The 16,792-nt window shown below is 36.8% G+C and overlaps 1 protein-coding gene across 4 annotated transcripts in view; it reads left to right on the forward strand.

The window, feature by feature from the left end:
• LOC107103955 (electrogenic sodium bicarbonate cotransporter 1-like) overlaps positions 1-13,669 on the forward strand; it is an 84,780-nt gene extending 71,111 nt beyond the window's left edge. For 3 of the 4 annotated variants that reach the window (XM_015403827.1, XM_015403828.1, XM_015403826.1), the window contains 8 exons: positions 2,148-2,326; positions 4,253-4,325; positions 4,642-4,710; positions 4,868-5,041; positions 5,129-5,287; positions 7,412-7,505; positions 9,975-10,054; positions 11,357-13,669. In XM_015403827.1, coding sequence (XP_015259313.1) covers positions 2,148-2,326; positions 4,253-4,325; positions 4,642-4,710; positions 4,868-5,041; positions 5,129-5,287; positions 7,412-7,505; positions 9,975-10,018 — 792 coding nt within the window. In that variant the 3' untranslated portion in view covers positions 10,019-10,054; positions 11,357-13,669. The remainder of the gene's footprint in view (positions 1-2,147; positions 2,327-4,252; positions 4,326-4,641; positions 4,711-4,867; positions 5,042-5,128; positions 5,288-7,411; positions 7,506-9,974; positions 10,055-11,356) is intronic. The other variant, XM_015403829.1, reaches the window with a different exon arrangement.
• Positions 13,670-16,792: the final 3,123 nt, after the last annotated feature.

The raw sequence follows: 16,792 nt of genomic DNA on the forward strand, positions 1-16,792 counted from the left end.
TTTCCTGTCGCTTACGGGGTGAATCATGCCGCCTGCGCTGTGCGGAGATGCAGGGGAAACCGTATCTGATGGGGAAACGCAGCTCGAGATTTCCACCATACCCGTCTCAGCCTTGCTGGATCCTCCATCTCTTTTGGAACATCTAACCATTAAGTCTGGAGGAGTACTGACGGTTTCCTCCTTTGAACCCCCTTTTATACCAAAACGTTGCCAATACACCATTAAACAGTAGCAAGAAGTTAGAAACACATTCAGCGCTTGTCCGGAACACGTCAAATACACCTGCATACGTTGATATGCAATGGAGATAAGTTCTTGATAAGTTAAGCATAAGTTATGCACAAGTTACTCATAGGTTTTGGATAGGCTGGACCCCATGACTTATGAGTTACAGTTAAAGTGTGTCAACAATCAAATAACTTACCTGTAACTTATGCCCCACGTATGACCATACCCTGGCATACCTCAAAATTTCTCGACGTAATTGCTCTGTCTGTTTACCCATAACCTATCCAACGTACGGCAGCGTTTTTGCCAAATTTTTCATATGTCGGTATACGCTGGCTAAATCGTCAAGGTGTGACAGGACTGTTACTGATCATAGTTCAGGTCGAAATCCAACAACCTACAGCTTTCAGTAGACCACCTGAACCTGAGTATGTTATTTTGGTTTTCTATCTACATTTTTTGTTCAATGTTGATATACATTGATATACCATTAGCACAAACCTCACATCATTTTGGCCTCTTCAGGGTTTATATTAGTTCTCCAAAGTGGAATGAATACAAAACAAAAGCTTCACAGTTTTTTTAAAAAGTTGGTGCACAAGTTTGAATTTATTGTGCATTTTCTGTAATTCGGAGAGTCTGAAACTTCTTACAAGCAGAAGAGGGTTAAAGCTGCCTATATTTGTCCTCACTCCCAATCTTTTGCTCCTACCAATAAGCTTGTGGCATGACTTGTCAGCACATCGACCACAGTAGTCCCACTGGAAAAATTATCTTGAAATACACAAGATGTCTTAAATTAAGTTTATTTACCCTTACTTTGAATGTGTAATGAGAAAGTTTGCCAATGGAAATGCATTTTTACTCTTAAAATAAAATAGTAAGTCATGGATTTAAAGACTAGAAATATATATTGTCTTGTTACATCTGGAAAATGTCATGACACGGGGACAGAGGGACCCAGTATTCAAGGAGAGACAGTCAGTAGGAAAGTTCAAAATGTTTATTAAACAAACAAAACAAAAGCGGAGCTTGCGGACACTGCAGGATGGGGAACGGGGCACCGCTCAATCATAGACACTCTGCAGGGGAAACACAGGTAAGTGACCACGATCATCTGGCAAAGGATGATTATCTGAGTTGGCCACTTACCTGGTTTAACAGTCCAGTCCTAGAATGTCCCCAAGTGCTGCAGTTCCAGAGGACATGCTGGAAGCTGATCCTGGTCAGGGATCCAGAACAGACAGAAACAGACAGAACAGGCAGAATCCAGATCAGGCAGGAACAGAAACAGGTGGCAGGATCCAGACTTCGAGGCATCCACAGGCTCCCAGGAGGGTTCAGGGTCTGACTGGGACCAGAAGCATGACCAGGTGGTCACGAACAGGATCAGGTGCAGACAGGCAGGCTCAGTGGAAGAGGGTAGCCGAGACAGGACGAAGAAGAATAAATTATAATTGAGGCAGGGAGGGAAAATAACAGGTGAGAGAAATAACCAATTAAGGGGGAGCAAACAGGCCAGATCACAACAGAAAATGTCTCTTTAACCTCATCAATTTAAGAACAAATACGCTTATTTTAAGAAAAAAATACTTATCTAGTTTTTGATCATTTCCAGTGCAGGCTACCATACAATGTTGGTGCATACTACAATTCACTTTGACTGTTGTCAGACTTTGTTAAAATGCCTTTCAATAAATCATAAATTTACATTAATGATTGTGATGAGAGGATGTAATCCTGACCCGAACCGTATCTGCTGAATACACAGAAAGCTTTCTTATGCTGAATTAATCGGCTCTGTAATCAAGGGAGGTGTTAGCAGGGATTCATGTTCGTGTGTATCTGCAGCTGGTCTTTCCTACTGACCATGGCCAAGCATGCTCTTGATCCTTAACCTTGTTTGTTGTCCTTAACAGAAAGGGTCAGGATACCATCTGGATCTGTTCTTGGTGGCTGTTCTGATGGTGGTTTGCTCCTTCATGGGCCTGCCGTGGTATGTGGCCGCCACCGTCATCTCCATCGCCCACATCGACAGTCTGAAGATGGAAACTGAAACGTCAGCACCAGGAGAGCAGCCCAAGTTCCTGGGTGTGAGGTGAGAACAAGGAAGTTAAATCTCAGTAACAACAAATTCACAGTATGTCTCTTCTGAGGAACAAGTCTTACATCAGTCTTACAGTCTGACACATTTCTTCAATTTAAAAACAAACAAACCCAACAATTGTATTAATCCCCCTGTTCTTATTGGCTCTGCCTCATCCTGGCCTCCACTGAGCCCCAGCATCAACCTTCCTGCCATCTTTGCCTCTCTAACTAAAATATGTAACATTTGGGACTTTTTTTTCTTTTTTTTTTTTGTTAATCATCAAATACATTTTCAGACAGACCACAGCGAGGAAAACTTTTAAAAAAGAAGAAAGAGTCTTGTGGTGCTGCATGATGTATTGAAGAGATCCGTATGCACAACAACATTTGAACATCAATGTAGTAACAAAGACTCCATAAGAAGTAGCCTAGTAAACTAGCCCCACCTGCCAGCGGCCAAAATGATTTATGCCTGTGAGTGATCTAGCCTCGATCAATGCCCCAGGCCCTAGAACTAGTGGGCCAATCACAACGCAGAGATGTGTTTTGAATTTCTGGATGCTAAGCGGGCAGGGTTTTGAGGGCATGACGACAAAGCTGTGCGACACTGGATATAACACAACAAGGAAGATGGCAACAACTATTGAACAGCTCTCGTTTGACTTTTGAATCAGTTTTGTAAGGATTAGACTTGGGGTTTTCGTTGAAACGTGAGCAGGAAGAGGCTCTACGCTCATTCATTTTTAAGAAGGACGTATTCGCCGTTTTACCGACAGGCGGTTTGTTTACACTCCCCTACCAGCTTTCTGTCTCGCTTACTACGTCACAGTCTGTTGTGCTCATTGGTCAGAGCGTTGGCCAATTGATACAGACATGGTTTGAAAACCAACGGGTTGTTCTCATCAACAATCTTCCGATGTCTCATTCATCGGGGCGAGACTAAATTACACATTTAATCTCACATTTAGTCTGGTTTATCGGGCTATATTTATCAGGCCACATAAGAAGGCCGTTTTTCTTCAATATTTTTTTTTTCTCTCCTCTTAATATGTACAGTACTGGAGCAATACCCCAAAGCAATCCCTTCCAACTGCATGATGTAGTTTCACCCCATCTAAAAGTCTCTGTGAGAAAGTGAACCTAAGTGATGTGAATTTATTAACTTTAAATATTCGTTGCAACAATCACGGAAGGAGACAAACACTCTGAATAAGCACTTAAAGTAATTTGAAGGCATTTGCCATTTTTGGAAGTATCAGAGAAAGAGGGGAAACTTAGAAAAATGCAATTTTCTTAAAAAAGAAAAAAACTACAGTCACAAGTTTAGCCATACCAAAAAGTCCCTTTACCCAGTCGGCTAAGAAGAACATTTTCCTCTTATCCTAGTTTTTTGATGAGGTCAGATCAAACCAAATGGACAGTTCTAAATACGCACACTGTCACTGTTTGACCTCCATAGGGTAGCCACATATTATGCTCAATTTAATATATATATATATATATATATATAAAAAAAAAGTGTTTCAGATTGATCCATTTTTCAATTGATGGGTCTTTGCTGACATGAATGAAAAATCTAGATTTTTAAATGATTTTTTTATTGTAGAGTTAGGTGATTTGTTCTGTAGACGTTATCATTCACCAATTGAACATGTTCTTCCTGTTTTTGGATGGTCTGTGTTTTGTTTTCATATCTGTGTGCTGTCCTCCACAGCACCCTGATGTGGCAGCTGAACTAATAAACTGTTTAATAAACTGCTTTGAACTTTACAATGCTGCTTTTTCTGCTGTCTGTAGAGCATTGGTGAAAATTTGAAGCAAAAACGTGTACAATCTGTTAAAATATTGTCAGTGTGGTTTGTTATTGTCATTAGGTTATTAATCAAAACTATAAGCTTTTATTTTTCTGAAATTCCACTATTTTGCTGTTTTGCAGAGAGCAGAGGGTCACTGGAGTGCTTGTATTCGTTCTAACAGGACTAAGTGTGTTCATGGCTCCCATATTAAAGGTAATCTACTAAATAGTTTGCAGCATTAACACACTCTTTATTCACGTTCTCACCTTATGATTTCTTTTTGGTTAAATGTGAGTTTTCATCTCATATTGCAAGGTTTTACTTTATACATGGGTAGATATCAAGCAGCATTTAGAATAAGGAAATAAAATGATTGTCAATAGTCAAACTGAGAATGGAATTTTGGAATGATTTAAATGAAGCTAAAACCAGGAGAATTGTGGTAACTTGTTTTTATTAAAAGTCTACTACTGAATATATATAGATTTACTGTATATTTATGCACATTTTATTTGTATTTCTTATGTAGTTTATCCCCATGCCAGTCCTGTATGGAGTCTTCTTGTACATGGGAGTGGCTTCTCTTAACGGTGTTCAGGTACTGTTCTTTAAAATTTGGACCCATAAAAGTTGGACATGTTGTTTTTTGTAGACATACAGTATATGCAAAAAGCTGCCATATAGATATCAATGACTTTGATTATTCCAGCCTGCAGAGCTGCCAGTTATGTGTATTTTTTTGTCTTCCTATCTAGTTTATGGATCGTCTGAAGCTGCTTCTGATGCCAGCCAAGCATCAGCCAGATCTGGTTTACCTGAGACACGTTCCCCTCAGGAAAGTCCACGTATTCACCTTCTTGCAGATTCTCTGCTTAGCGATGCTCTGGATCCTGAAGTCCACTGTGGCAGCCATCATTTTTCCAGTGATGGTAAAGAAAGAAAATCAAATATTAGAGATATACTCCAGTTTTCTTTCCCATGAGCTTTGTCCCATCCCTTGTTTCCCATGTTTTCAGATTCTTGCTCTGGTGGCTGTCAGGAAAGCCATGGACTACATATTCTCCCAGCATGACCTTAGCTACCTGGATGATGTCATCCCAGAGAAAGACAAGAAAAAGAAGGAGGATGAGAAGAAAAAGAAGAACTGTGGCAGCCTGGACAGTGATGCTGAGGATGTAAGAGTTTTCATTCTAGCAAAGGCTTGTTTTTTTAATCTACAGGCTTTTTACTATTGCTGTTTTTGTCAAGCTGACCAACTATCTGTGGTCATTCTCACAGATTCCAATTTCTTGCCTTATAGGGCTGGATGTTGTAATAGAAAATCTTTTGCTCTACTCCTCGAAGAGCATATTACAAAGCACATTGTAATTTTTGCGACTTTGTATAACTAAAGAAAGTTCTTATCCTAAATGGATTAATTATATCAATATGTAGCATCAGTTTCAACTAGATAAGGATATCTCTCTACTCTAGGTCCATATAAATCACATTCAGTTTGAAATATACTTTATTGGCCTATGGCCCATGCATCATCATTTACCACTTTTGCTCCCTCAGAAATCCAATTGGGTGAAAGTTGTTGCTAACATTCTGTTGATAGATGCATTGAAAGCAGCACAATACCAGATTTGTATTTTACCCCAAAAAGAAACATTTGAAAAAAAAAAAAAAAAAATCCTTACTTTGCAAATGATTTATATTGTCATGTGTTTAGAGGTCTGACCCAAAAGGGGTCAGACCTCTGGGACTCACGTCTAGGGGGGTTCTTCTCTCACTTTGAAATCCAGTCAGTGTAGGTTGATCCAGAGAAGAGGGGACTCGTTGGAGAGTGGACAGGTAGACATTCGTTGGCCCAGGAGGAGCAATAGAGTGGACTGCAACTTGGAATTCCCAGAGAACTTAAACGAGACGTGTGGAGGTTAATCCCCTGCTCAGTGTGAAAAACAAAACAATCCTTCCGGGGGAAGAAGGCCAAACATCCAGCTTGCAGGATGGCTTCCTGCCGAAAGGCATAGAGAAAAACAAAGTTAGGCTCAGTGAAACAAAGACTCAGGTAGACTCAGCGAATCTCAGCATGGCTAGAGTACCCAAAATTGGCAAACACTCTGGCCTTGAGGTAGTGACAGTCCACTGCTTAAATACTCCTCCAGATAATGGTCCCACATCTGCAGGTGGGCAGGGAGGCCCAATGAGGACGGGGCACCACCTGGTGGAGGAGAAAAGGAAGCACAAAAATAACGCACAAAAACTGGATTCCGGACATATATATTTCCTTTAATGCAACAGTAAGAGTATAAGGACATGATCTTTAGTTTGTGGCTCAGGCAGAGAAATTACTAGACCTTCTTGTCTAGTTATTTCAGCTATGGATGGATGGATGGATGGATGGATGGATGGATGGATGGATGGATGGATGGATGGATGGATGGATGGATGGATGGATGGATGGATGATAATTGTTGATAACGTTCTGGTATGGCTGGTCCTGCCAGTACCTTCTTGTTTTTATTTTTTTATATTAAGAAAAGCTCTTTTATTTCTAAAATTATTGAATATTATGGATTCTAAGGATGAATAAGAAGAGGAAGGATTAGTTTTGCACTTTTGTGTTAAGGTTTCCCAGTTAGGATGAAAGCATTTTTAATATTTTAGTTATTCTAGGTTTAGGTTCTTTCTTTTTGACTGTAGTAAAGGACCTGATTTTTTTTAACATCATAATGCAAATCCATGTCACTAAAGATGCTCAGAGTAAACCTTCACTTTGAGCTTCCCTGTTCGAAGTGCACAGAGTAATTCAGGTGATGAATAAGGTGGGCTGATGGTTCTAGTCTGAACAGACATTCTGGACTTGTCTAGATACATTTACAGTGCTGCTCTGCTGCACTTAGTAGCCCTGTTGCTTTTCTGCATCTGAAAAAAAAAACAATTTTTTCTTTCTCCTTTAAGTCGTCATCATGTTGGATGCAGTGGGCAGCAATCGAGTCTGTACAACTATACCTTGGAGTTAGCCAAAACCCATGTGGTGACATTCAGTGTTTCTGCAGTTTGCAAGATTAATGCTATTAGTTAGATGAAAAATGACAAATTTTATTACATTTTAAAATCTGCAAGTTATGTGAATCGCAGTGATGTGATTTACTTTTTTGGGGGTAGGGTGTCCGGGCGTTACTTTTAATGGAAAAGATTTTTCGGGGGATCATAACCCTACTAACCCTAGCCTTGCAAATAACACTTTTGACGGTACCTACCTGATCTGACAGCGGGTTCCTGTCTGAGGATGTGTTTCCTCTCTCCAACAGTCTGACTATCCTTACAATGAGAGTGTTCCAAATATTAAAATTCCCATGGACATCATGGAGAAGGAGCCCTTTTTAGGTGATAAGACCTCTGACAGTGAGTAAAACCCAACCGCCGGGAAACTGGAGGGAAAAATAAGTCTTCCCTCTCTTGACTTATCTTATCTCTGCTCTGCTTTCTCACTGGATGTTTCTAATGGTGTCCTGTTGGGTTTTTGCTTTTCACTCTTCTCTCTCACTGTGTCGACATGCTATTAATGCTTTTATTTAATGCAGTTGCAATGTCTCTAAATAATGCATGAAACCTGCTCGCTGCTTGGGGTTTTGGTGTGTCTAAATCTTTTTAAGCTTCAATTTAATTTCTTGCTTGACCTAACACTTCACATGTTGTTATTTAAATACTGTTAGTTTTTTTTATCTCTTAAAAAAGCATTTGCAATCAACTCTTCAGTTCACTGTGCTTTTATTCCAAGCAATGAGACTTTCTTTATTCGTTATGTCCAACCCAATTCAGCTTTATTTATACAGACCTTTAAAAATCAGTACAGGACCAGAGTGCATTACAGTTAGAATAAGTTAAATATAAACCAAGAAAAATGTAAATATTACATATTTGGTAAAATATATTAACATTTATATTATGTATATAAATATAAATTAAAACACACATTACAATATACTGAGATAAAGACCACATATTAAAATGATATAAGAACAAAATCTGGGATAATTAAATAAAATGAGTTAGAAAAGAAGTAAAAGCCAATGTCTTACAGGGTGTCACACACCAGAGTGAAAAACTGGACTTTCAGGAGGGATTTAAAAATAGACAGAGAAGATGCCTGTTCAATTTCTAAGGGCAGATCATTAACAGTTTGGAAGCGGCTGCAGCAAAAACATGTTCTCCTCTAAATGTATGCTCAGTCTGTAGAAATACTGAGGTGAAGCTGATCAGCTGACCTTAGAGAACAGATATCTGTATCAGTTTGGGACTGCTCACAGCGAAGGATGAGGCTGTTGATCCATTTTTCTCTCAACTGACCAAGAAACTATTAAATGTATTCAGCTCATCCATTTGGGAAGCTGTATATTTTATTCAAACTTGAAGGAGTTTTAGAGCACACACTCAACTGCCTTTGTTGTTACCCTGAGTCCCACTTGATGTTACATCAATGTGGTCAGTCATCATCCAGTTGATTAGCTTAAACACATTGGATTTTTGTGTTATTTTTCTGCACACCTGAGCTAGACTTTTTTTCATTCCTATTTTTCCTAATTTTGAATAGATTAAATATGATAGCGTTAATTATATAATTACTTTATAAAGGCAATACTTTCATTAGGATTTGTGTAAGGCTTACATTAAAGTTCTTGCCTAACCTTTATAAAACTCTCAGCTTAGCTACTGGACATTTTTTGACTATATTTTACCTCTTACTGCATAAATGTACTCTTCTCTTTCCTTCATAAATTATCTTTTTCCTGAGGTTACAGGCTGAGAGGCAAGGTACTCAAACACAGGAAAAACAACCAACACATAAACTGACTGCTTAGAGCACTTTAAAGCGACCAGTCAACCTAACAAGTTTTCTTATGCATTGGAAGACCTTATGTCCCACCTCACACCCTGAAAGTATTTACAACTAAAAATATAAATCCGGAGTCTTAACCTATGAGGCTATATGTTTGTGTTTTAGCCTGTATTTATGTTTTTGCTCCTATATGGATAAAAAAAAACACAATAAGTTTAAACGCTAAACACTCATTAATTGATAATAAAAGACTTGAAGAATTATTAGTAAAACTACTTTTTATTCTTTATTTCATAACCACATTAGAAATGTTTTCTTTTCATATTCCAAAGTTGAGAACTTATTTAGATTTTATAGGTGTTTAGATCTGGGTATTTAAAAGATAGGGGATCTAAAGTTCCACACCTTTTTTGACACATAAAATAACTTTTTAACTTTTTCTAACAGCCTCTGCTGTGAAGTGAGGGAATGGGTCTGATGTTAACTTGATTTAATTATCTGGGTTTTTAAAGTGGCTTAGAACAGAAATAAATGGGAGGAATATCCATAGTAAACTGAGAAAGATCTTAAGGCTCATTAGCATTAAAGTATCATGAAATAGAAGATGACTTGAGACTTATAGACATGATTGCATCTTAATGTATTTACCTGAATTAAAACAGAATAAGTGACTTAAATGGTTAATTTAAAACTCTAACCATAAATCAACATTTCTGCAAAACTAAACAACAGTTTTTAAGGAAACCATTTGTTAAACTTTGACACAAATCAGCAGGATATGAGTCTTATAAAGATTTAAGGCTTTTTCTGTAATCCACCCATGAAATATGTGCAATGCACGCAGTGGAAACTCAGTTAGCAACTAACTTCCCTGTCCCCTCTCTCCTCTGGGCTCTAAGTGTTTATTGTTGTTGCATGTTTGCTTTGGAATAAAAACCTGCACAGCCCTTCAGTCTTCCAGCTGAACTAATGAGCTCTCCGCATTAAGTAACTTCCTGCTCAGAACAGGTATTTTTTTCACTCTTTCCCCCCAGGAGAGAAGTCCCTGTCATTCCTTGATCGACACACATCGTGCTGAGAAGCTTCGCTTCTACCAGGACAGCTACTTATCCAGGTGAGAAAGAAATAAGAGGAAGCCAACAGAGAATAGAAGAGATAAGCTGGTGGAGAGAAAACAGAAAACATGAAAAACTCAGCTGCAGCGTTCTCATCTTTTGACTTAGCAGTTATGCTTGTAAAAGGTCATCAGGCAGCTTTGGCATAACATTGGTCTGATCTTTAAAGGTCGAATCAGCTAAATAAGGCTAAATAATGCCATGCCTGTGATTCTGTCTGCAGACGTCATCAATGAACTACTCTCTAAAAAGAAAAGCTGCTCCAACTTACTGTAAATTAATTGCTTCAAATGGTGACAAGTAATTGAATCAAGTTGATCCAACTTAATTAATTAAATTTATAAGTAAAATAAATTACATTGGGAAAACTAAATCCAATTAATTCTTACTTATTGAAGCAATAAATTCTGAGCTGCATTTTCTTTTCAGAGTGTAGCACAGTTCACTCCAGTCTATACATATTAAGGGTTTTTAAGGGCTAGGTAGTAAAATAAAATAGAGCAAATTGAAAAATTAAACAAAATTTTATAAACCAAAAAGTAAGTTTTTCTTATATGTTTGAGTTCACCTTAAGCTTTGACACTTATCCAAACCAAGCAGAGGAACAGACTAGATGTAGAGAACAGCCTGGGATCAGCTGTTTTTCACACTGAGCTATAGGAGCTCATCAAAACAGCTCAAGTGTCTTGATGAAAACAAGTAAAAATAATTAAGTCAATCTGACTATAACTTTTGTTCTTTATTTTTTTCCAAGTTCTTCAAGTTTAAATGTGATTATAATGGAGGTATTCCATTTTTAATTTTTAATTTATTCTGATTCCTTTCTAACTTCTTAATTTTTTTAATTTCAGATGGAAAGAATACAATGAAAAGAATTAAATGCACAAATTAAAAGATTACGTAAAATAACTTTTATTTTATAATCAGTTATTGTACGATCCACATTTGGACAATCTGAGAGGAGTACTCATGGTAAGACAAAATTCACAAAGGCATACATAAGTCAAAAAAGGTTGGGAAACACTGATGCAGATGCTGAAAAGTCAGCAGATAATCACAGTCATTACTATTAAAATTTCGTTTGACAGTGCTGGAACTGTAGTGTGTTTTTTTTTTTCAAATTTATTTAGATTTAGATCATCTTATCAAAAGGTTAAAGATGAGCTCAATTAAAATATGTTTCGTCATGTGAAATCCTAGGGTTAGGGTTATCCTAGAATGAAAAAAAAGTATATATTATTATAGTATTATTATATATTATATATATATTACTCCATAGTTTTAATATCTCTGTGTTGCAGCCCTGAGACGACCCCGCTGAAGACAGTGCCTCAGATTAGGATAGAAATGGACCCTGAAGATGAAGACACCTATTACTGGAGAGGTCGGGGCTCAGAGACGTGTCTCTAGAGGATCAACCTAATGCTTCCTGTCTTATACCCACTTTATATGAATCTTCACTTTTGTTTCCTACATGATTTGAAGACTGTTGTTTTAAATCACTAGAACTGAAAAAGGGATATTTGAAAAATAGGGACTTTAACCTCTTCCATCTTCACCATCATGTTGGCATCTTTCTCACAGGTCACAGTCTCACTGGTTGATTACATGTAACTTCTTACTACTGATCTATGCAACTCCTTCCACATGCCCCTCCTCACAGTAACATGTTGCAGCGCTCTCACTAAACATGGAGTGCCATCCCATCTCTTTCACTTTTTCATGTCATCTCTTTATATATATATATATATACACATTCAGATTTATTTTATATGTACCGGACTACTATAATACTTTCCTGTTGCAGGGAAATTATGTTTTTATAGCTCTACCTCTTGACTTAGTTTCAGATCATATGAACAACTGGAATTTTTATAATTTTTCTCTCTGTCCTTTCATAGAGTTGTAATAATTAAAATGAATCTGCTGTATCATAGGAAGTAGAGATGTAAGATAATTAACTATAAATTAACAAAGCACATTCAGGTGCAGGTGTGTATTTTATTTAACTGATGCAGAACAGATTGCTTCACTTTGTTTCTAATCTTTTCAAAATCTTTCACAATGTTTTGATTATATTTTGTTTTTAATTTGATATCTTTATTGATTTTTAAAAATGATAATGTTGTGTACATGTAGTACATATTTACGTGTTTTTTTTATTATTATATGCATAGAAGATCAACATAATCATCCAACCTTCCTCTGCCAAGCATTAATTCTAACTGGGAATGCATATCATATAAAGAAATGATTGTGCTGCATAAACTCTTTTACCTAAGTGGCCTATAAGGGATTGATTTGGACTGAAATAGTGATGGAAAGATTGATGATGTGGAAAATAATACTATCACAGCCTATTATCGCAGCAGAACTAGGTGTATTTTCTCAGCTGTCCTCTGAATTATGGGTGGTAAATTATTTTTCTGCATTTGCAAATATTTTAGGTTATCAAAATACACTGAAAAAATGCATCAGATTTCATCTCTGTCTCAGACATTTTGCTGCATTTTGGTTCCTCTGTGGATGTAAAGTTCATTCAAATCCATATTTTAAACCCCAGCACAGCTCTCTAGATTTTTTAGAGGTGGAACTTGTTTTGAAGAGAAATGTACAGACTTTTGAAATGTACAATGGTTAAAAAAACGAGAAAGTACGCCTCCAGGGTTTTATAGATCAGGACAAAAGAACTGGTATTATTGAAAAGGGGTATCAAATATACAAAAACACACAACACATACCTCCATGTTTGTAATTAAAATACGAGAAAACTCATAAAGCCAAAATAATATTATGTTATTATATTTAAAAATACTAAGTACGCCCCATGCATGATTTTACACACAAAAAACTTTTCAGAGTTGTCGAGCTTCAGCTTGTGGAGTATCGATTTGGTCAACAAAATGTTCAGATCGTATTGCTTTTTAATATGAGCCCAAATCATCCCCTCCCAAAAAATGTTTTCCCATATGTCTCAAAAATGATGAGGCTCCAGACGTCTTGTTGGTCATTTAAATATACCGGTATCTTTGGAAATCTAAGTCCCTCCATTCTTTTATTGTCTAGTACGTAGCAAGAAGATGTATTTCCAAGTTGTGTCTTATTATATATTTTTAGACAAAATTTTTTTTTCTCTTGGCAGTTCTTCTAAAACATGCATATGTGTTCTTCCCATTTCTGAAAAACAAATATGTTAGAGTGAGTAAATCTGCTGGGACATGATAGAGGCTTTGATAGAGCTCTGATGGTAATCTGCTATTCCAGTGGATCTAATTAAAGGAACCTTTACTTCATATAGTTTGGATGCAGCAAAGGTGCATTTTATTTTGCCGAAGAATCTTCTCCCTTTTAAATGTGTCCATTAGCACCTTTTGTGTTGATAAATAAAAACCATGGAATTGAAACCTTTTTCCGTATGGCAGCAAACAGATCTGAGCATTAGAAATAATTTAAATACTCGTCTTTGTTTTTTAGCCATTGTGTATAATTGCCATATCTGTGCTAAAAAGTTCCCAAAGTTAAAGAATAATGTTGTTTGGATCAAAGTATTTAAGGAGAAATATGCTATTAATGGTGCATTTCCCATCGACATGGCTTTACTTTGTGGCAAAAAATAAAAAATACATAGAACCGTACATTTAGTTGTTTAAACCCAATTGATGACATGCAACGAGTCTCATAATTTAATTATTTTTCTTCCATTTTAAAGATAATGAGTCATTTTTGTTCAGTAAGTGCAGAGTCATTGCCATACTCAGAGTCATATTAATGGGAATTGCTGCAGGCTGATATAAACCAGGGTTATCCTTTAACTAGATTACAACTTAACAAAAGTAAAGAAAGTTCTCCTTATATGCTTTTAGCCACCAACACACTTGCATGAGTCACCTTGTCACAGCATATATTGAAATCTTCCACACTTCTCATATATTTTTTTTTTTTTTTCACTTGCAAGTATACAAGAATGTGACTAAACGATTTCCTGTTGGGAGTTTTTTGCTCAAACTATGTCACAGTCTGTAGGCATCTGTCAGAAACCTTCAACTTGATCTAAGAGAAATGAATACTGATGCTTTATTTTTGAATTAACTTATGAGTCTTTCTAGAACAGGTCAGATGTTTTATTGTAGAATTTATATTTTTCAAATGAAATGTATATTGGAAATAAACAGTTATCAAATACTGATGGTTTGCACTTGAATTTGTCCAGATTATATCTAAACCAGTCAGTTAATAATTTTCAGCAGAAATTTACCAAAGTGTAATTTGGTATATTTTGAAGATATTTTTCTCCATATTAGCACAGTTGCTGTAAATTTGTCACGTGCACATCGATGATCTGAAACCATGACCTCATACCATAGTAGTTTTTATAGATTAAGATCTGGTGAGTTAGAAGGCGATGGGCACTGTGAAACTGTGCACCACCATTGTTTGAATGGTACTGAGCTACAGTACATGACGTCATTAATTAGGGAATGCCAACATACAATCCATTTTTATTGAAAAATCTTTTTATGTATTTTTGTGAAACATCCTCTTGCTCTCAAACTTATTTATGATATATATGCTGGGAATGTGGATATCAGTCCCCATTTGCCTTATCTGAAACCACAACTGAATATACTTTCTTTGCAACACCAGTGTCAGGTTTGGTGGATGGTTGTAGAGAAACCTTGTGGGCTGGCGGCAACAGAAACATAATCCAGACTGAACAAGCAGGGTACTTATAAACCAAAATGAGGAGTCATTTAGGAGAAGAATACATACAAAATGAAGAGAATTCAGCAAAGGAGGTGTATGTATGGGAGAAAACAATATATGGGATAATCAGTTGATAGGGAGCAGGTGTGGAGAGGAGCAAATACAAAGGAGCTAAGGGGAAAGAAAAGGGACGCTACCAGGCAGTGTAACGAGTGAAAACAGGGTCTAACTGTAACTAGGTAAAACTTAAAGGTATAGAGGAAGATGTTCTTTTTCCGGGTGGATCATCTAAATAAGTGGTCCTCCTAATTATCATTCATTCTTGTGATATGCTTACGTAAGGCCGTCCTACGTGCTTGTCCATTCTCACTTACCGATAGTGAGTCTGACATAGTGGCAAAATTGCAAATCTTTTGGAAAATGAGCTTGTATGAGCGATGCAAACAGCAACTTTTAAACAGTGTGCATGAGGAGAAATGGGCTTTTTTAAGTGTAGAGGGCTGGTCTTTTCTAAAATATATTTAAAAAATAAATCCTCCACCACACCTTTAGATAAAGCTAATGGAAATAAAACTAATGACGAGAAATAAAACTAGATCAAAGAATAATTAACGCCAAACTACTGCAAAGAGATAACTGAAACAAATAAGGGAGAGTAAAACTGAGAATTCAAAAATGATATAAATCTTGAAAAATAAAGCATAACTGAGAACCCAAAAACAAAACTTAAACAGAACCAAAAAGTCTAGAAAGGGCAAAATTATGACAAGCCAGTGGTACTATTTTAACACAACTAACCATATCTGGTCTCAGAATAATGAAGAAATTTCATTGTATTTTAAAATAATTTTATTTTTGGTTAAGCAATAAAAAGAAAATTAAACTCAACATTTCAAAATTGCATCCTTTTATTTTTAAATCTAAAAATAAAATGCTTCCTACTTTTATTCAACTTTTGTTATTAAGATAAATCCAACTTGGCATTCTGCATACACTGTTTATGGTTCTGCTGACCTCTGACAACAACATGAGACTTTTGTCCTTAGAATTGTCCCTCACTGGATATTCTCTCCTCTATAAACCAGGGGAATGTCTGAAGCCCAAATTTATCAGGGGTTTCTGTAGTCTGTAGCACTCAGGTCAGTGTCTTGCATTAACAAGAATTCAACAAAATTCAAACAAAAACAAAACAAAACAGGGGAAGTGGTTTGATTGAGCCCCCCCCGACGCGCGCGCGCGCGCGCGCGCGCACACACACACACACACACACACACACACACAAGAGATTGTAATAAGATCATTTACATTTTATTTATTCTGAAGCAGATGCTTTCATTATTTATTAAAAGGCTCCCTCTAGTGTTTGATGCTTGTTACTACATGAAATGAGTTGTAAAATAATGCATGCATGCATATATTATACTATATGTTTCTATAATATTACAATATGTTTCTACAATATTGCTAACATAAAAGTCTATATTGTCTAATTGTCTCTGTGGCATCACCCAGCTCCATTTTGCAGAAAACGCTTGTCTGTGTAAAGGGTTCAGCCTCTGTCTCCACTTTGTCTTCCAATCATTGCAGCAAGGCTTTTAATTCAGTTTTATTTAACTTCAGCACAGATTTCTAAGTAGGAAGGAGATTATCTGCAGATTGATTTAAGTTGGCCACAGGGGGAAGTGGTTTAGCTTAATAGGCAACAGAGATGTTTCTAAAACATTTGTCCAAAACTATAGTACTTACTGTCCTGCATTTAATTTGTTGGACAAAAACCTGCATCAGCTCTAGTTAACACGGTTTGCACCCCAGACATATGCGTTAACTGTTTAATTTGTTCCCCCTATAACACAGCGGGAAAATACCCAGGCAAGAATGGACTGGCAATGATGCTTCATATGGTCTTTAAGGTTGCGAGGCTTCTGCAACCATCTATGATATGGATTGGAGAGACAGAGAAAATTTTCTACAGAAAAGTTCCCAGGGAGGAAGAAGAGTTAGACCCTAGGCGACTAAAGAAGGTTTTGCCAAAG

The sequence above is a fragment of the Cyprinodon variegatus genome, unplaced genomic scaffold (assembly GCF_000732505.1).
Source record: "Cyprinodon variegatus isolate N-32 unplaced genomic scaffold, C_variegatus-1.0 Scaffold1573, whole genome shotgun sequence".
NCBI lineage: Eukaryota > Metazoa > Chordata > Actinopteri > Cyprinodontiformes > Cyprinodontidae > Cyprinodon > Cyprinodon variegatus.